Source organism: Dermochelys coriacea, chromosome 14 (assembly GCF_009764565.3).
Source record: "Dermochelys coriacea isolate rDerCor1 chromosome 14, rDerCor1.pri.v4, whole genome shotgun sequence".
NCBI classification, from domain to species: domain Eukaryota; kingdom Metazoa; phylum Chordata; order Testudines; family Dermochelyidae; genus Dermochelys; species Dermochelys coriacea.
In genome coordinates, this window is record NC_050081.1 from 39,024,986 (window position 1) to 39,044,163 (window position 19,178).

The window sequence follows — 19,178 nt, forward strand, 5'->3', positions numbered from 1 at the left end:
GGTTTTCTTCCAGCCCCAGGCAAGGAAATTCCCCATCCCTCCCTCTCCTTGTCTCACTCCCGGCTGGCTTGTTCTCCGCTTCATTGAGCGGGTCTTTTTAGCCGGGCCGTGCCCTTGATGTCACCCCGCTGGGATTAAACCAAAGGAAATTCCCAGCCAAACAACTTGGTGTGCCTGGGCGAGAGGTGTGTACGGGGGAGGTTGTGTATGGTCTCTGTCTGTTGTATACACACCCTGCATTTGGGCAAGTACTGAGAGCGTATGGCTGTTCAGTGTGTGTGTTTCTGTTACACTCGCACACAGTGTGTGTATGGTGGTATGTTACAGACAGTGTGTGTGTATAGACAGGATATTCTATACCTAGCCTGCGTGTGTAGAGACAGTATATTATATATCCTCTGGGCGTGTTTATGGCAGTGTGTTGTACTATCTCTAGATACACACACAGGGTGTATATCGCATACCATGCAGTTGGCTGTATAGATAATGTGTTATGTGCAAACCCTGTGTGTGAGTATGTAGACAATATTATATACCCTGCGTGTTTGTGTATACAATATATACTGTGTGTATGTGGGGGGAGGGGTACGTATAGCAGCAGTATATTACTACCTGGTGTGTGTACAGACACAATATGATGTACTCTGTGTGTTGCGTGTGTGTGTGTGTGTGTGTGAGAGCACGTGTGAGAGAGTGTCAACATATTATATACATCATGTGTATAGACAATGTGTTAGTGCACACTGCAGGTGTGCGCCTGGCGCGGTGTGAGCCATGCTTTGTGTGTTAGGTACAGGAGTGTGGTGTGTCTGTACTCTGTGTGTTACACGCCCCGTGGGTGTGATCCATGCTGTGTTTGTTAGGTACAGGTGTGGGGTGTGTCTGTATACTGACTGTGTGTTGCATGCTCCGTGGGTGTGATCTGTGCTGTGTGTTAGCTACAGGCGTGGGGCACGACTGTATGCTGACCATGTGTTGCACGCCCCATGGGTGTGATGCATACCCTGTGTGTTAGGTACAGGCGTGGGGCATGGCTGTATGCTGACCGTGTGTTGCACGCCCCATAGGTGTGATGCATACTCTGTGTGTTAGGTACAGGCGTGGGGCATGGCTTTATGCTGACCGTGTGTTGCACACCCCACGGGTGTGATGCATGCTCTGTGTGTTAGGTACAGGCGTGGGGCATGGCTGTATGCTGACCATGTGTTGCACGCCCCGCAGATGTGTTGTATACAGCTGGAGGACGGGGGGGACGTACAGGCTCTCAGCTCCTGTTGACAGCGAGTGTTAAAGCCAGGTGAGGTTTTCCCATCCCCCCTGTGGTGCTCTGGGGGTCCAAGCGAAGGGCGGGCAGGATGGCTGTGCTGACCCTAACAGAGCCAGGTTCCAGGGCAGCCTCCGCACCTGGGAGCTCTGGGGGTGCTGTGAGGGGGGCAGCTAACTGCACGTCCGGCCCCCGGGAATCCCTGCCATCTGCCTGCCCTGCCAGTGGGCACAGGTCAGGGCACATGGCATCTGGCACTAGGGCATCTCTGGGGGCATGGCCCGTGGAGGGGTCCTAGTGGGGAGAGAGCGATGGGGCTGGAGCAGGGTCCCTGGGGCACCCCAGAGCTCAGGGCTGGCGACTCCCTGGGGGGTTACAGGCTGCTGGGCACAGGCTGTTGGCTCGAGGGACCACGGGTGCGAGCCCATCTGGCACCGTCTCCATCTGTACACGCTGCATGCGTGTGTGAATTTACAGTGTGTTTAGAGCTGCACTGGGCCTTCGTATTAGAGATGCACGGCGTGTGCAGATCTGGCGTGCGAGAGACGCTTGTGAGCACCCAGCCAGTGCAAGTGCATCATGCGTGTAAAGGGACACGCTCCGACAGACTGATCGGCGGGGGGTGACGTTGCCTGCGTTATGGGCACACCGCGTGAGCGTGGACGCTGCAGCCACGCCCTGGGTGTGCGGTCTGTGTTCTAGGGCACGCCCCCATGTGTGTGTGTACAGCACAGGTGCAGTCCGGGGGAGTCAATATTACACACACGGTGTGTACGCGTACTGCGGACAAACTGTGTGTATGTACAATTGTACACACCGTGTGTACGCAAACTGCGGACAAGCCGTGCGTGTGTACAGTTATACACACCAAATGTACGTGTACTCGTTGGCGATCCCTCGAGGATCTTTCACAGGTTTTAGTTTTCATGGTTCCTGTGGTGACTGAGGAGTCCAGTCCATGAGCCACAGGCTCGCTGGCAGACGTTGCGGGTGGTGTTGGAAGACAGGCCTGGCCTGCGATTGCTGCGTGACCCGTGTGTTTCCTTTCTTTGCCGGTGTTTTTCTGTGACCGGGACAAGGCGATTTTCCTCAAATGTGGACGTTCCCTCTGACACGTCTTGGCCAGTTACCCCTATCCTGGGCTGCTGTCTCCCAGTGTGTGGTGTCGATGCCACGTCTCTTGATGTTTATCTTGCGGGTGTCTTTGAAGCGTTTCTTTTGGCCTTCCCATTTCCTTTCTCCTTTGGTGAGCTGGGCGTACAGCCGTTGCTTTGGTAAGCGTACATCAGGCATGCGCACCCAGGGCCTGCTCCACCTCAGCTGGTGGTGGATAATCACTGAAGATGTTGGCCTCTGTGAAGACACGGGCAGTAGTGCGATGATCCTCCCAGATTACTTTGAAGATCTTCCGAAGGAAGTGCTGCGGCTGGTGTCCCAGGTTGTTCAGGTGTTTTCTGTAGGTCACCCACGTCTCACAGTTGTAGAGTTGGGGTTACCGCCGCTTGGTAAACTAAAAGTCTCGTGTGTTCTGATGATGTGATTGTTAAACGCCCAGCGAGACAGCCAGTGATGAATGTCGACGTCTCTCTCTGCTCTCTCTGAGAGATGGCTGCCAAGATAGGCAAAGAATTCTACATTTTCCACTTTCTCTTCGTCATTGCAGAAAAGGACCTGGGGTTACAGTGGACGAGAAGCTGGATAGGAGTCAACAGTGTGCCCTTGTTGCCAAGAAGGCTAGTAGCATTTTGAGCTATATAAGTAGGGGCAATGCCAGCAGATCGAGGGATGTGATCATTCCCCTCTATTCAATATTGGTGAGGCCTCATCTGGAGTACTGTGTCCAGTTTTGGGCCCCACACTACAAGAAGGATGTGGAAAAATTGGAAAGCGTCCAGCGGAGGGCAACAAAAATAATTAGGGGGCTGGAGCACATGACTTACGAGGAGAGGCTGAGGGAACTGGGATTGTTTAGTCTGCAGAAGAGAAGAGTGAGGGGGGATTTGACAGCAGCCTTCAACTACCTGAAGCGGGGGTCCAAAGAGGATGGAGTTTGGCTGTTCTCAGTGGTACCACTTGACAGAACAAGGAGTAATGGTCTCAAGTTGCAGTGGGGGAGGTCGAGGTTGGATATTAGGAAAAACTTTTTCACTAGGAGGGAGGTGAAACACTGGAATGTGGTGTCACTAGGGAGGTGATGGAATCTCCTTCTTTTGAGGTTTTTAAGGTCAGGCTTGACAAAGCCCTGGCTGGGATGATTTAGTAGGGATTGGTCCTGCTCTGAGCAGGGGGTTGGACTAGATACCTCCTGAGGTCCCTTCCAACCCTGATCTTCTATGATTCTATGATCTAGATCTTCCTTGCTGGTCTGATGCTTGACTGGGGACTGGCTGGTGGAGAACTTTTGTTTTGCCGATGTTCAGAGTCAGCCTGAGGCTTTTTTCAGAGTAGGAGCCTTATTAGTCTGTATTCGCAAAAAGAAAAGGAGTACTTGTGGCACCTTAGAGACTAACAAATTTATTAGAGCATAAGGTTTCCGATGAGGTGAGCTATAGCTCACGAAAGCTTATGCTCTAATAAATTTGTTAGTCTCTAAGGTGCCACAAGTACTCCTTTTCTTCCTGAGGCTTTTGTAAGCTTCAGAGAAGCAATTATGGGCTGTTTGTACGTCCCCCTTTGAGTGCGCACCTACAGCACAATCACCTGTGTAGCGGAGTTTGGTTATTGTTGCCGCTATTAGTTCTGGCCTGGAGATGAGAAAGGTTGGAGAGGTGGCCGTCAGTCCGATACTGGATGCCAGTGTCCTGGGGTAGACGCTCTTGGGTTAGTGTTTTTGTAGCTGCTGAGAAAAGGGAGAAAAGGCGGGGTGCCGGTACACAGCCTTGTTTCACACCAGTTGGGATGACACAGGGCTCAGAGGCAGAGCCACTGCACAGGAGAGAGGCAGTCATCCGGTCATGGAGGAGGCTGACCATGGTGATAAATTTGCCTGAGCAGCCAAACGTTAACATGATGTTCCACAGAGCCTCGCGGCTGACAGAGTCGAAGGCTATGGTCGGGTCGATAAAGGCCGTATGCAGCTCCTGGTGGTGTCCCTGACATTTTTCCTGGATCCACCTGGCTGTGGAAATCATGTCGGTGGTGCCATGGTGAGTGGTCTGAAGCCGCGCTGGGGCTCTGGCAGCGCGTCCTCCGCGAGAGGGAGCAGGCGATTCAGTGCAGCTCTAGCAACGATCTCCCCAGCGATGGAGAGCAGGGCAATGCCCCGATAGTGGCCACAGTTGGCCTGTCTCCCTCTTTCAAAATGGTGACGTGTACTGCTGACAAGCCGTGTGTGTACGACTGTACACACCGTGTGTACACATTCTGCAGACAAGCTGTGTGTGTACGATTGTACACACCGTGTGTACGCATACTGCAGACAAGCCGTGTGTGTACGATTGTACACACCGTGTGTACGCATTCTGCTGACAAGCCGTGTGTGTACGACTGTACACACCGTGTGTACGCATTCTGCAGACAAGCCGTGTGTGTACGATTGTACACACTGTGTGTACGCATACTGCAGACAAGCCGTGTGTGTACGATTGTACACACCGTGTGTACGCATACTGCAGACAAGCCGTGTGTGTACGATTGTACACACCGTGTGTACGCATACTGCAGACAAGCCGTGTGTGTACGACTGTACACACCGTGTGTACGCATTCTGCAGACAAGCTGTGTGTGTACGATTGTACACACCGTGTGTACGCATACTGCAGACAAGCCGTGTGTGTACGATTGTACACACTGTGTGTACGCATTCTGCTGACAAGCCGTGTGTGTACGACTGTACACACCGTGTGTACGCATTCTGCAGACAAGCTGTGTGTGTACGATTGTACACACCGTGTGTACGCATACTGCAGACAAGCCGTGTGTGTACGATTGTACACACCGTGTGTACGCATACTGCAGACAAGCCGTGTGTGTACGATTGTACACACTGTGTGTACGCATACTGCTGACAGGCCGTGTGTGTACGACTGTACACACCGTGTGTACGCATTCTGCAGACAAGCTGTATGTGTACGATTGTACACACCGTGTGTACACATACTGCAGACAAGCCGTGTGTGTACAATTGTACACACTGTGTGTACGCATTCTGCTGACAAGCCATGTGTACGACTGTACACACTGTGTGTACGCATTCTGCAGACAAGCTGTGTGTGTATGATTGTACACACTGTGTGTACACATTCTGCAGATAAGCCGTGTGTGTATAATTGTACACACTGTGTATGCACACTGTGACCAAACCGTGTGTGTGTACAATTGTACACACCCTGTGTACGCATACTGCAGTCAAGCTGTGTGTATAATTGCACACCCGTTGTGTACATGTACTGTGGACAAGCCGTGTGTGTGTATAATTGTACACCTGTTGTGTACCTGTACTGTGGACAAGCCGTGAGTGTGTGTAATTGTACAAACGGTGTGTACGCATACTGCAGACAAACCGTGGGTGTCCGAGTGCTGGCACTGTGCTGTTATGTACCCCCGCCCATGCGCACACGAGGCACTGGTGTGAACATGTACTGTTTTCGCTCTGGCACACACGCGCTGTGAACTTGAAGTGGTCGCGTACCCGGGCCACTCACTGGGCACTGTGCAGGGGGTAGGGGAAACTGAGGCACCGCACGGCTTCATAAAACACTGCAAACAATTCCTGCTTTGTCACAGCTACACGCTGCCTACGCGGACATGCACTGCAGACACAGTCCATGTGTGTGTGTTCGGCCTGGTGTGTGCACACCCATGGGGCGTGTGACTCCCATCTGCCGCATGCACATGGTTTTTACACACACCCCGCGCATAGCTGTCCGTGGCAGGGGGAGCATCGGGGTGTGTCTGTGTGTGTCTCTGTATTTTTACATCCCAGGTGGTTCGACTGGCTGCCGACGAGCCCTGTCTGCGGCCACTCCCCCCAGTGCTCTGCCCGCAGTGACTTTCCCTTTGGCTTGGCAAAGCCCCCAGTTCCTTTCCTGCTCGGTTCCGGCAGCTCCAGAGAGCCCCAGACGGGCTGTTCCATCCTGTGGGCTGGGGCCTTTTGCCAGGAAAAGCTGGGCTTGTGCCAGTGAAATCAGCCTGGGACTCCCTGCCCAAAGCCCCGCCAGGCCCTGGCACCCCTCACGCCTCAAGCCCCCTGCTAGCCCAGCCCTGGGCTCCCCCCAACTCTGCCGTTGCCCCTCATCCCCGACCAGCAGCTCCCTGCTAGCCCAGCCCTGGGCTCCCCCCAGCTCTGCCGGTGCCCCTCACTCCCGACCCATAGCCCCCCGCCACCCCACCTGGCAGCCTGCATGACGGGCCGTATCCCCGCAGGGCCATGGAGCTGTCGCTGGCCCAGTGGGCGCTCGCCCTGCTCCTGCTGGCCGTGCCCCTGCTCTACGAGTGCAGCGCCTCCTTCAGGTACTTCTGCAAGATGGCCTTCTACAACGGCTGGATCCTGACGCTGGCCGTGCTGGTCATCCCGCTCTGTGCCCTGCGGGGCCGCAGCGTGGAGAACATGAAGTGAGTGCGGGGCCGGGGGGGGGTGGCTGGGGAGTGTCCTGGGGCTGGAGGCCTGGGGGGGCCATCTCTCTGCTAGGGGCTGGGGTATAGCTTGGGAGGGGTGCAATATAGCAGGGGCATGGGCTATGTTAAGGTGCTGAGGGTCCCAGGGGGTGGGATATAGTGGGGGGAGGGGGCTGTGTTTCAGTGCTCAGGGGGTGGGATATAGTGGGGGGAGGGGGCTGTGTTTCAGTGTCCAGGGGCTCAGGGGGTGAGATATAGTGGGGGGAGGGGGCCGTGTTTCGGTGCCCGGAGGCTCAGGGGGTGTGATATAGTGGGGGGAGGGGCCGTGTCTCAGTGCCGGGGGTCTCAGGGGGTGAGATATAGCGAGGGGGCATGTCTCAGTGCAGGGGGTCCTGGGGGGTGGGATATAGTGTGGGGGAGCTGTGTTTTGGTGCCTGGGGGCTCAGGGGGTGGGATATAGCGGGGGCAGAGCTGTAGCTGGCGGGGGGGATGGGGCCTCGTCTCAGTGAAGCCCGAGGCTGGAATGTAGCCCTGGGGTGGGGGATGCTGACCCCCAGGCTCTGGTTGCTCGGGAAGCCCCCCCAATACTCCCATCTCTGTTCTCCCCCAGGATCATCCGGTTCATGCTGCACCACGTGAAGTACCTGTACGGCATCCGCATCGAGGTGCGCGGGCTGGAGCATTTCAACCTGCCCGAGCCCTACGTCGTGGTGTCCAACCACCAGAGCTCCCTCGACCTGCTGGGTGCGTCGGGGCGGGGCTGGGCCGGGGGGCTGGGCCGGGCCTTGCGCTGGAGGGGGAGCACCCAGCTACTGCAGTCCCTGCTGAGCCCAACAGAGGGCACGGTGGGAGGGGGCGGGGCCAGCTGGTAGGGGCGGGGCTCCAAGCCCGGTAACCCCTCGCTCCCCAAAGGGCTGGAGGAGGGGGTGGGCGGGGCCAGCTGGTGGGGGTGGGGCTCCCAGCCCGGTAACCCCTCGCTCCCCAAAGGGCTGGAGGAGGGGGTGGGCGGGGCCAGCTGGTGGGGGCGGGGCCAGCTGGTGGGGGCGGGGCTCCCAGCCCGGTAACCCCTCGCTCCCCAAAGGGCTGGAGGAGGGGGTGGGCGGGGCCAGCTGGTGTGGGCGGGGCTCCCAGCCCGGTAACCCCTCGCTCCCCAAAGGGCTGGAGGAGGGGGTGGGCGGGGCCAGCTGGTGGGGGCGGGGCCAGCTGGTGGGGGCGGGGCTCCCAGCCCGGTAACCCCTCGCTCCCCAAATTGCTGGAGGAGCGGATGGGCGGGGCCGGCTGATGGTGGGAGGTTTCCCAGCCCCTTAACCCCTCGCTCCCCGCAGGGCTGGAGGAGGAGGTGGGCGGGGCCGGCTGGTGGTGGGAGGTTTCCTAGCCCGTTAATTCCTCGCTCCCCGCAGGGATGATGGAGGTGCTGCCCGACCGCTGCGTGCCCATAGCCAAGAAGGAGCTGATGTACATGGGCACCGTGGGGCTGGCCTGCTGGCTCGGCGGCATCATCTTCATCAACCGCAAGAAAACGGATGACGCCATCGGCGTCATGTCGGAGACGGCGCAGACCATGCTGCGTGACAACGTAGGGGGGGAGAACGGAGGAGTGCACAGCTTGGGGGGGCCGTGTGGAGCATATGTGGTTAGGGTTGGGACAGCTCCATGGGAGTGTCTGTGTGTCTGGGGTGAAGGTGTCAGGGGGGCTGTTTTGGGAGGTTCCATGGGGGTGGGAGGTGGGGGGACTCCGTGGGGGGGGCTGGGGGGTTGTGCTGCATGTGTCCCCGCTCTCACCCCACACTCTCTGGCAGGTCCGGGTCTGGGTGTTCCCCGAAGGAACCAGGAACCACAATGGCTCCATGCTGCCCTTCAAACGCGGGGCGTTTCACCTGGCTGTGCAGGCCCAGGTACGTTCCCTGAGCACCCCCCACCCCCCGTGCGGGCCCAGGCACGTTCCCTGAGCACCCCTCACCCACCGTGCAGGCCCAGGTACGTTCCTCTGAGCAACCCCCCCGTGCGGGCCCAGGTACATTCCCCTGAGCACCCCCCTACCCCCCCGTGCGGGCCCAGGTACGTTCCCTGAGCACCTCCCCCGTGCGGGCTCAGGTATGTTCCCCCCACCACCCGGGGCTCCCCACCCTGGCTGTGCAGGCCCAGATAGCAGGGTTGATGGGAGGGGGGTACTGGAGAGATTCTCAGCCCCATGTTGGCTGGGCAGGGTGCAGTGAGTTACTTGGGGGTGACAGGGTTCCCGGGGTATAGCCTGGGACCGTGGCACCCCTGGGCCCCCTTCACGCTCCAGCCCGGGCTCTCTCACAGAGCTAGGCCAGTGACCAGCAGCAAACCCTCCAGGTGCTGTGATCACTCAGCCCCGTGGGGAGCCCCACACCTGGCGAGGTCGCATGAAGGCTCCCAGAGCCGCCCCCGATTCACACACAGAGAGAGGCCCCAGCCAGTTGCTCCCAGCCCCCAGCCTTGCACCCCAGAGCTGGGCCGGCATGTTCGATACCCGCCCACCCCTCCCTCGCTGTGGGGAGGACCCGCCCCAGCCTTTGTACCGGAGGGGAGCCCCCGAGCGCGCGGCGCAAACCCCATTTTAGGGACAATAGAACCCAGGTTTATTAACTCCAGAGCTAGCCGGGAGGTGATTAGCGTGGGAGGCACCGTGGGGCCGAGCTCGTTACCGAAGCGAATGCCCAGTGAGCGCACCGGCTAAAGCTGACACCTCCTCGCGGGCGGGTTTGGCTCAGCTGTTTCCTCCCCCCACGGGATGTTACATTCGTAACCCCCGGGCCTCTCCCTGCAGCCTGGGGCCAGTCTCCTCAGTCAGTGTCTTCATCTTCCCAGCGGCCGTGTGGGGGGGGAGGAGAAAGGCCAACGCAGGAGGCCCCCCCCCGCGTTTCTACCCTCGGCCCCTGTGCTGAAGACACTTGCCCAGACGTGCAGATGGGCTTTGCTGAGTCCCGGGGCCGGGCGATCCCCCGGCATGGCCTTGTGCACCCGGGTCGCAGAGCAGAGCAGCCCCGGTGCATGGGGCTCGGGCAGCCCTCAGGGTCGAGGAGCGCCCGCCTGGGGGGGGGCTCACCACCGGTCCCAGTAACCCCCCCACAGCAGCAGCAGCTCACAACTCCCTGCACCCCAACGTGGCCCACGCTGGAACAGGCCAGCGGGTCTCAGCACCTCACGGGTTTCACACGACACGTCACACGGGGGCTGTGTGTGAGACAGCAGAGCCCCGGGGGAATGACGGATACGGGGGCACAGGGCGCTGCTTTGAGGTGCAGGGTGGGATTCTGAACCCCCTCCTGCCACCCCAGGTGCCCGTGATCCCCATCGTGATGTCCTCGTACCGCGATTTCTACAGCAAGAAGGAGAGAAGATTCACAACGGGTGAGTGACCCCAGGGGGAAGGGACCTGCAGGGGGCCATAGGTGGGGGAAGGGGGCCATGCAGGGGGCTGTGTGGTGGGGGAAGGGAGCTGTGGGCGCCGTGGGGTGGGGGAAGGGGGCCCTGCGGGGGGCCGTAGGTGAGGGAAGGGGGCTCTGCGGGGGGGAAGGGACCTGCGGGGGGCCGTAGGTGGGGGAAGGGGGCCATACAGGGGGCTGTGTGGTGGGGGAAGGGAGCTGTGGGGGGCCATAGGTGGGGGAAGAGGAGCTGTGGGGGCTGTCGGTGCGGGAAGGGGGCCAGGTGGGGGGCCGTGCAGAGGGGGAAGGGACCTGCGGGGAGCTGTAGGTGGGGGAAGGGAGCTGTGGGGGAAGGGAGCTGTGGGGCTGTAGGTGGGAGGCAGTTCGGGCTCTCCCGCCCCCCTCACGCACCCCCTTCCCCTGCAGGGCGCTGTCTGATCCAGGTGCTGGCGCCGATGCCCACGCGGGGGCTGGGCCCGGAGGCGGTGCCGGCGCTGACGGAGAGCGTGCGCCAGACCATGCTCGAGGCCTTCGACCGCCTGTCGGGGGAGCTGAGCCCCGGCCAGGACCCCCGCACCCCGCAGTGACCCCCCGACCAGCCACTTGGGGCGGAGCCTATGCTGAGTGGGCGGAGCCAGCACCGGCCACGCCCACTAGGCAGGGCAGCCATGGACCAGACCGACTAACCCAGCATTCTGACACCCCCCTCCCAGCTTAGCCACTTGGTACCTCCCGCTCCCCCACCATCACCTACCCCTGCCCTGTCAACATGGACTGATCCACTCCAGCCTGAACCATGGACTGATCCATTCCAGTTTCTTAAGTGAGGGAGGAGGATTAAACAATGGACCGATCCACTCCAGCCTCCTGCTGGGAGGAGGAACAGAAACTGTGGACCAACCCATTCTTCCCTCCCACAGGGGGGAGCCGGGGAAAAAAAAAAGGACCTCGTGGACTGTTCCACTCCAACCTCCCCCAGGAAGAAAGTAAGCTGCGGACCATTCCACTTCAACCTTTCAGGGGAGGAGAGAAAGAAAGGCAGGGACTGTTCCACTCCAGCCTCCTGGTAGGGGGAGGGAAGGAAGTCAGACTCTTCCACTCCAACCTGCTGTTGGGGAGGAAGCCGCGGATCAGGCCACGGAAGCCACGGAAGCCACGGACTCTACCAGTCCACCCTCCTGCTGCAGGGGAGGAAGCCGTGGAAGAGATGTTCGTTCTTCCCCCACATGCCCTCTGCCCTCCAGCTGGGGGCGCACCGTGGAAAGGAGACAGTGCGAGGGACACGATGGACGGTGCCATGTGGAAGGGGGGAGTGGACACAGGAGAGACAAACCCCCCCTCCCAGATTCACTCATCAGTGGAAGAATCTTGTCTGGGGAGGGACGGATGTTTATTCCCGCCCCCCAAATCTGGATGGATCCTGCCCAGGAAGGGGGCGTCACGTCCCCCGTCGATGCCCCCAGAGGTGGAGATACCACAGGATGGATGGGGGTGGGAAGGTGGCATAACCACCCCAGGGGAAATGGGGAGGGATGGCCCTGGAGTCCCCCCAGCTGGGGGGAGGGATTTTCTCCATGGATGGGGGGATCAGAGGAAGGAAGGGGGGTGGAGGGCAGGGGATCAGGATCTGCGGCCTGGCTGGGGTGATGGAGGGCTGATGGGGGAGGGAAGAAGGGATAGTGGGGGGCTGGCTGGGGGGCTGGTGGGGGAAGGGAAGGAGGGGTAATGGGAGGCTGGCTGAGGTGATGGGGGGCTGGTGGGGGACAGAAGGAGGGGTGATGGGGGGCTGCAGTGATGGGGACTGGTGGGAGGGAGTGGGGGTGATGGGCTGGTGGGGGGCAGAGAAGGGGTAATGGGGGGCTGGCCAGGAACCCTGGCTTATGATGGGGGGGTTTTCAGTTGTGCAGGGGCTCCATGGTTCAAATTTTGGGGGGGGGTGTTGGCTTCTGATTGGCCCCCAGGAACAGGGGGGCCATGGTATGTATTTATTAACTGTTTCTTTGTCTGTAATTTGGGGGGGCAAGATCCTGCCAATTATTCCCCCCACCCGGCTGCTCCTTGGGGGACCTGGCGTGAGGTGGGCACCGAGCCCCTAGGGATCTCCCCAGGATGCCCTCCCTCATTATTGGGGGGGGTCGGGTCCCTGCGCCCGTGACCGTTCTGCTTTTAATAAACACCATAGAACGTGGCCACCCTGTGGCGCCTCCCGCGGTCACTGCAGGTGGGGTGGGGGTGGAGCCTGGGCTGGAAGCTCCTCCCCCTGGTCAATGGGGGCAGGGCCTGGCCTGGGAGCTCCTCTCTCTGGTCATGGTGGGTGGCTTGGGGGCGGGGCCTGGGCTGGGAGGTCTGCCCCCCAGCTCACTGTGGGCAGGGCCTGGACTGGGAGCTCCTCCCCCGGTAACGGGCCCCCAGGCCCTGCTCTGTTTCTAGGTTACTGGGTGTGACCCTTTAGCAGGCTGAGCCCACGGTGCCCCACAGCTGCCCATCTGTGGGGCTTGCTGCAGCAACTGGGCCGCGCCCCTGGATCCCTTCCCAAACTGGGGTCCTGTCACCATGCAGCCTTCCCCCCTCGCTCCCCAGCCGGGGCCCTGCATTGCCTCCTAGGCTGGGGGAGTCCCTTGGTTTTCCAGCTGCCCTGGGGGACAGTCCCAGCCTATAATGCCCCCAGACAGCGCCAGGGCCCACGCGCTGCCCCTCACTTGCCCCCAGAGCAGATTAAACCTTTGCAGTAGTGGGTACCAAGGAGGGAAACTGAGGCACACTTAGGCATTCCCACCCCTTTGTCACAACTCTGCATGCCCATCACCAGGCCACTATGGGGCAGTCATCCACCTGAGAGTGGTGGGGCCTTGGCCACCTGACTCCTCCCCTCTGGGGCTCACCCCAGGGAAAGGGGGCATGGCCCGAGTTTTGTTCCAGCCCCTGTCTCTAAGGTCACTGCCCAATGTCACACGTGGGAGACAGTGACATCACAAAGATGAAGCGCTGTCATGGGAGCAAAGGGGCTGATGATGTCAGAGGGGGTGGAGCACTGAGGTCATGCAGAGTTAAGATGTCATCACCTGGGGGGCAGAGAGTGCTGCCATTACACACAGATTGGTGATGTCACACGCAGGGGATGATGTCACGCCATGGTCGGGCCTGCCAGGGGAAAGTCTGATGAGGTCACAGGTGGTTTGGGGGCGTGGCCTCTGGAGAGGGCTGTGACATCATGCAGGGATGATGATATCACGCACAGAGTGATACCATCACATGCCCTGTGAGGCTGGCAGGCACAGCGTGTGATGTCATACAGCAAAGGATGATGTCATAGTTTTGGGTCATGGAGGGGGTGGGCTAATGGCACATGTGCCAAATTCAACAAGCCAGAGCCCCATCTCCATGAACCATAGTGGGGCCTGCACAGAGCCCCATTGCCATGGTGAGGGGACTCAGGGGAATCTGTGGGGCTGGGCTGGCAGTGGCTGCAGGTCGGGAGTGAGAGGCACCGGCAGAGCTGGGGGATAGGGGGGGTGCAGCGAGGGGCGGCCCCATCTGTGGAAGGGCTGGGCGCCACATTCACACCCCGACTCATTTCCTCTGCCCCCCCCCTTCCTGCTGCTTCTTGGCACTGGGCCCCAGGCACCGGCTGGCCCGGAAAACGTGAGAACAATGAGGGGAGGAAAGACACCGGCCAGGCCCTGAGAGCAGGGAGAGTTGGCAAGAGAACCCAGGAGTCCTGGCTCCCAGCGCCCCCACTCTAACCCACTAGACCCCACTTCCCTCCCAGAGCCAGGCAGAGAACCCAGGAGTCCTGGCTCCCAGCCCGGCCTTTGCACCAAATAAAGGCGCTGGGACTGGAGGTGGGAATCCAATTAACTGTTTAATTCATCTGCATTAATTAGCATCTTCCCGGCATAAATTAGAGGCATTAACAAGGGTTTACAGCGCTGGGGGGGACCCCCCCCATGCCCTGCCCACCCCCGTCAGTTTTCCGCCAGGCAGGGGATGCGTCACCGGTTCACTTCGTAGCCGAATCCATTTCTGCCGCCCTGGCAGGAGCCTGGGGGGCAGAGAAAGGGTTAAACTGGGGGAGCCCCTCCGAACCCCTCCCGCCAAAGCTCCAAGCCTGGAAGATCCCCTCCCCCGCCAAGGCCGGGTCCCCAGAGCTTGTGAGTGGGGGGGGGAGATTTGGGGGGCCCAAAGAAAGGCTCACTCCCAGGCCATGGGGGGCAGGGGGATTTGGGGGGCAGGGGGAGGGGTCACTCAGAGGCCGTGGGGGGCAGGGGGATTTGGGGGAGCAGGGGGAGGGGTCACTCACAGGCCCCCAGTCTCTCTTCCAGGAGTAGCAGCTGGTCGCTGAGCGAGTCCAGCCGGTCCAGGTACCGGAGGCGGCTCCAGAGCTCGGCGGCCTCGTCGGGGCCCAGCTCGGCCAGGGGGGGTGGCAGCAGCCGCCGGAGGGTCCCCAGGGCCCGCTCCACACGCTGGGGGGGGCAGCGTCCGTGGGAGGGTGAGCCCCAAACTCCCAGCAGATCCCCCTGGGCCCCCCAAACTCCCCCCAGCGCCCCCGACTCTCCCCGACAGCCCCTGAGCCCCCCAACGCCCCTGACACCTCCTGGGGCCCCCAAACTCTCCCCAGCGCCCCCCTGGGCCCCCCAAACTCCCCCCAGCGCCCCCGAGTCCCCACGACGCCCCCTGAGCCCCCAAACTCCCCCCAGCATCCCCAAGTCCCCCTGACGCCCCCTGAGTCCCCCAAACTCCCCCAGCGCCCCCGACTCTCCCCGACAGCCCCTGAGCCCCCCAACGCCCCCGACACCTCCTGGGCCCCAAAACTCTCCCCAGCGCCCCCCTGGGCCCCCCAAACTCCCCCCAGCGCCCCCGAGTCCCCACGACGCCCCCTGAGCCCCCCAAACTCCCCCCAGCATCCCCAAGTCCCCCTGACGCCCCCTGAGCCCCCCAAACTCTCCCCAGCGTCCCCCGCCCCCAAACCGCTCCTGCCCCCAAACTCCCCGACATCTCCAGTCCCCCAATCCCCCCGAACCTCCCACATCTGAACCCCGAAACTCCCTCCGGCCCCTCTTCTCCCCCACATCATCACACCAACCCCCTGCATGCCCCGCCCTCCAAGCCGGTAACCCCGCCCCCAGCCCCCTAAGCTCCGCCCATCTCACCTCCTCCAGCTTCTCCATCTGCTGCTGCAGCTCCAGCACCTGCCTGGTCAGCCGCTCCGGGGCGGGGGGGTCCCGCACTGGGGGGGGAGACAGGCACTGAAAGAGAACGAGCAACGCCCCGCCCCCGAGAACCCAGGAGTCCGCCCCTTCCCCCGCTCCAACGCACGCGCCCCCGCTCCCCTCCCCGAGTCGGGAGAGAACCCAGGAGTCCGGGCTCCCAGTCCCCCCTGCTCTAACCACCAGCCCCCGCTCCCCTCCCTGAGCCGGGAGAGAACCCAGGAGTCCGGGCTCCCAGCCCCCCCTGCTCTACACCACCAGCCCCCACTCCCCTCCCCGAGCCGGGAGAGAACCCAGGAGTCCGGGCTCCCAGCCCCCCCTGCTCTGCCCCACCAGCCCCCGCTCCCCTCGCAGAGCCGGGAGACAACCCAGGAGTCTGGGCTCCCAGACCCCCCGCCCCGCTCTAACCACCAGGCCCCACTCCCCTCCCCGAGCTGGGAGAGAACCCAGGAGTCCGGGCTTCCAGCCCCCCCGCCCCACTCTAACCACCAGGCCCCACTCCCCTCGCCGAGCTGGGAGAGAACCCAGGAGTCCGGGCTCCCAGCCCCGCCCCCCAGTGGTGCCCCACGTACCTGGGGCGGTGGGCAGCGGGGCGGTGTGGGCGGTGGGCAGCGGGTGGCAGCCAGTCCCATCGGGCCCCGGGGCGAAGCCGGGCTCACACTGGCACCGGTAGCTGCCCGGGGTGTTGAGGCAGCGCTGGGAGCAGAGTGGGACGGGCGAGCGGCATTCGTCCATGTCTAGAGAGGAGAGACCCCCACAGTGGGGCAGGACGCTGGGGTTCTCGGGGAGGGGAGTGGGGTCTGGTGGGTTAGAACAGGGGGGCTGGGAGCCAGGACTCCTGGGTTCTCTCTCAGCTCTGGGAGGGGGGTGGGGCCTAGTGGTTAGAGCAGGGGGGCTGGGAGCCAGGACTCCTGGGTTCTCTTCCAGCTCTGGGAGGGGGGTGGGGCCTGGTGGTTAGAGCAGGGGGGCTGGGAGCCAGGACTCCTGGGTTCTCTCCCAGCTCTGGGAGGGGGGTGGGGCCTGGTGGTTAGAGAAGGGGTCCCAGGGGCCCGGACACCTGGGTTCTACTCACCAACATGGCAGTATCGCCCACCCCAGCCGGGGCGGCACTGGCAGCTGTCGGGGCTGGCACAGACGCCCCCGTTCTGGCAGGGCTTGTGGCACACGGCTGTGGAGGGAGAAGGGCGTCAAAGGGTTAACAGGGCAGGGATGGGGGGGTCCCCCCGCACCCAGCCAGGCCCCCCCTCCTCAGACTCACCCTCCTCGCAGGTGTTGGCCCCCACGTGCCTCTTCTTCCAGCCTGGGCAGCAGATGGCTCTGGTCTGCAGCACGTCTCTGGTCACCTGACGCAGGGCCACACGGTACGTGGTCCTGTGGGTAGGGATGGGACCCAGGAGTCCTGGCTCCCAGCTTCCTAGGCACCCCCCACCCCCGAGCTGGGAGAGAACCCAGGAGTCCTGGCTCCCAGCTTCCTAGGCACCCCCCACCCCCGAGCTGGGAGAGAACCCAGGAGTCCTGGCTCCCAGCCCGCCCCGCTCTAATCACCAGGCCCCGCTCCCCTCCCGAGCTGAGAGAGAACCCAGGAGTCCTGCGGGGGGCCGGGTACCTGTAGGTGCTGCAGATGTGTCCCCCGGGGCACAGGGTCAGGTAGGGCTGGTGCAGCGGCCTGGCGAAGGTCTCGTTGTAAACCAGGGGGACCCGTAGGGTGTGATGGGCACAGACACCCCGGCTGGGGGGAGAGATGGTGAGAAAGCGGACCCCCCACATCTCCCCGCATATCCTTCCAGTCCCCCGGAGCCCCCTGTCTGCTCAGAGCCCCCCAGCTCACCTGTGTCCTCAGACCCCACCCCAGGGCCCCCTCCCACCCGAAGGAGACTCTCTCCATCCCTCCCATCCCCTATCCCAGGGCCCCACACCCCCTGGACCCCACATCCCCGCCCTAGAGCTTCCCCTCTCACCTCTCTGGCTTGGCTCCCTGTCCCCCGGCCCCCAGGATCCCCCCCCACAGCACAGCCACCAGGGTGGGCAGCACCCCTGACATGTTGGGAGGACTCCGGCTGCGGCACTCTGAGAAGGGGGGCCCCGATTCCAATGGGGCTCCTTGCAGGAGAGAGAGGATACAATTATTGAACCCAGGCATCCGGGACACCCGCCTCCCCCAACGGGGCCCAGTACAGAACCCAGGAGTCCGGGGCTCATTTCCTGTTCAAACCCCCTGATGGGAGGGGGCAGCTTTACTGAACCTTGAGGAGCCCACCCCCCTCCCAGAGCCGGGAGAGAACCCAGAAGTCCTGGCTCCCAGCGCCCCCTGCTCTAACCCACCAAACCCCACCACCCTCCCAGGGCCAGGGAGAGAACCCAGGAGTCCTGGGTGTGGGAGTTTGTTAGGGAAAGTAGGGAAGTGCACTGGAGATAGGGACACCCCATAGACCCCCCCATGTGCTCCATGCCCCATAGACCCCCCCATGTGCTCTCACCTGTTCTGCTGGTCCCAGGACCCGGCCCTGCTCCTTCCTCCTGGCCTCTGAGCTGGCCTGAACCCGGAGCCTTCCTGTGGTTGGGGGGGCTGGAATCCCCTCCTCCCACGTCAGCAAGGGAATCCCCCCCCAGAGCCAGAGCCCCTCCCCCCCCAGCATCAGGGACCCCCCCAGCCCTCTCTCCTTGGAGCCAGCAGGGTGGGGTCCCGCCTCCCCACCCCCGGTGCCCCTTGGCATTTCGGCCTCCGCGACTGATTCATGCACCCGGCGCCCCCCTCCCCTGGCGCCTGGACGAGAAAGGCCCCATTGTGCCCCGCCTGTGCCCCCCCTGAATCCGCACCCGGGGCCCTGACGGTGCCGCTTTGTTCCCTGCACCCACGGGGGTGTTGGGGGGCCAGCCGCTGACATCATCAGGGCCAAACTGGGGGGCGCCCAGACAGACCCCCCCTTCCCCCCGCCCCGGACGGGGACACACAATGGGCTTGTTTAGAGCTGAATCGTGGGCGAGATTTTCCATCCGCAACAAGCGATTCCTGCCTTTGTCCCATTGTGACAGTCCGGCCGGTGCCCCCCCTCCCGACCCACAGCCCCCCGCCCGGCCGGTGCCCCCACTCCCGACCCACAGCCTCCCGCCCGGCCGGTGCCCCTCACTCCCGACCCGCAGCCCCCCGCCCGGCCTGTGCCCCTCACTCCCGACCCACAGCCCCCCGCCCGGCCGGTGCCCCTCACTCCCGACCCGCAGCCCCCCGCCCGGCCGGTGCCCCTCACTCCCGACCCGCAGCCCCCCGTCTGGCCTGTGCCCCTCACTCCCGACCCGCAACTCCCAGCCCTGCCGGTGCCCCTCACTCCGACGCACAGCCCCCGGCCCGGCCGGTGCCCCTCACTCCGACCCACAGCCCCCGGCCTGGCCTGAGCCCCTCACTCCCGACCCGCAGCCCCCCGCCCAGCCTGTGCCCCTCACTCCGACCCGCAGCCCCTGGCCCTGCCTCTGCCCCTCACTCCCCACCCACAGCCCCCCGCCTGGCCGGTGCCCCAACTCCCGACCCACAGCCCCCCGCCCTGCCGGTGCCCCTCACTCCGACCCACAGCCCCCTGCCCGGCCTGTGCCCCTCACTCCCGACCCACAGCCCCCGGCCCGGCCTGTGCCCCTCACTCCGACCCACAGCCCCCGGCCCGGCCTGTGCCCCTCACTCCCGACCCACAGCCCCCTGCCCGGCCGGTGCCCTTCACTCCCGACCCACAGCCCCCCGCCCGGCCGGTGCCCCCACTCCTGACCCACAGC

General features: G+C 62.7%; 2 protein-coding genes and 1 long non-coding RNA gene across 9 annotated transcripts in view; 2 read left to right on the forward strand and 1 right to left on the reverse strand.

Annotated features, from left to right (window-relative positions):
* AGPAT1 (1-acylglycerol-3-phosphate O-acyltransferase 1) overlaps nt 1–12,400 on the forward strand; it is a 36,791-nt gene extending 24,391 nt beyond the window's left edge. Inside the window, exons 1-7 of one of the 6 annotated variants that reach the window (XM_043497228.1) lie at nt 171–244; nt 6,629–6,817; nt 7,431–7,564; nt 8,221–8,396; nt 8,620–8,715; nt 10,126–10,198; nt 10,639–12,400. In XM_043497228.1, coding sequence (XP_043353163.1) covers nt 6,633–6,817; nt 7,431–7,564; nt 8,221–8,396; nt 8,620–8,715; nt 10,126–10,198; nt 10,639–10,799 — 825 coding nt within the window. In that variant the 5' untranslated portion in view covers nt 171–244; nt 6,629–6,632 and the 3' untranslated portion in view covers nt 10,800–12,400. Of the gene's footprint in view, nt 1–170; nt 245–471; nt 507–880; nt 1,298–6,618; nt 6,818–7,430; nt 7,565–8,220; nt 8,397–8,619; nt 8,716–10,125; nt 10,199–10,638 lie in introns of those variants that run through there. The other 5 variants (XM_043497226.1, XM_038370964.2, XM_043497227.1 and 2 more) reach the window with 5 other exon arrangements.
* LOC122456683 lies at nt 1,304–5,504 on the forward strand. Its single transcript, XR_006275682.1, has 3 exons — nt 1,304–2,108; nt 4,639–4,738; nt 4,786–5,504. It is a non-coding gene; the product is annotated as an uncharacterized LOC122456683 (long non-coding RNA).
* A 1,655-nt stretch (nt 12,401–14,055) lies between the features above and the next one.
* EGFL8 (EGF like domain multiple 8) lies at nt 14,056–18,019 on the reverse strand. Of its 2 annotated transcripts, XM_043497245.1 has the most exons (9): nt 17,897–18,019; nt 17,378–17,519; nt 17,026–17,148; nt 16,678–16,790; nt 16,492–16,587; nt 15,992–16,156; nt 15,363–15,439; nt 14,513–14,675; nt 14,056–14,254 (listed from the first exon to the last, which is right to left on the reverse strand). In XM_043497245.1, the coding sequence occupies exons 2-9, from the start codon at nt 17,458–17,460 to the stop codon at nt 14,205–14,207; spliced, it is 870 nt and encodes a 289-aa protein (XP_043353180.1). In that variant the 5' UTR covers nt 17,461–17,519; nt 17,897–18,019; the 3' UTR covers nt 14,056–14,204. The 2 variants fall into 2 exon arrangements, with proteins under 2 accessions (XP_043353180.1, XP_043353181.1); XM_043497246.1 differs by lacking the exons at nt 17,378–17,519; nt 17,897–18,019 and having other exon boundaries at nt 16,678–16,762; nt 17,026–17,235.
* Nucleotides 18,020–19,178: the final 1,159 nt, after the last annotated feature.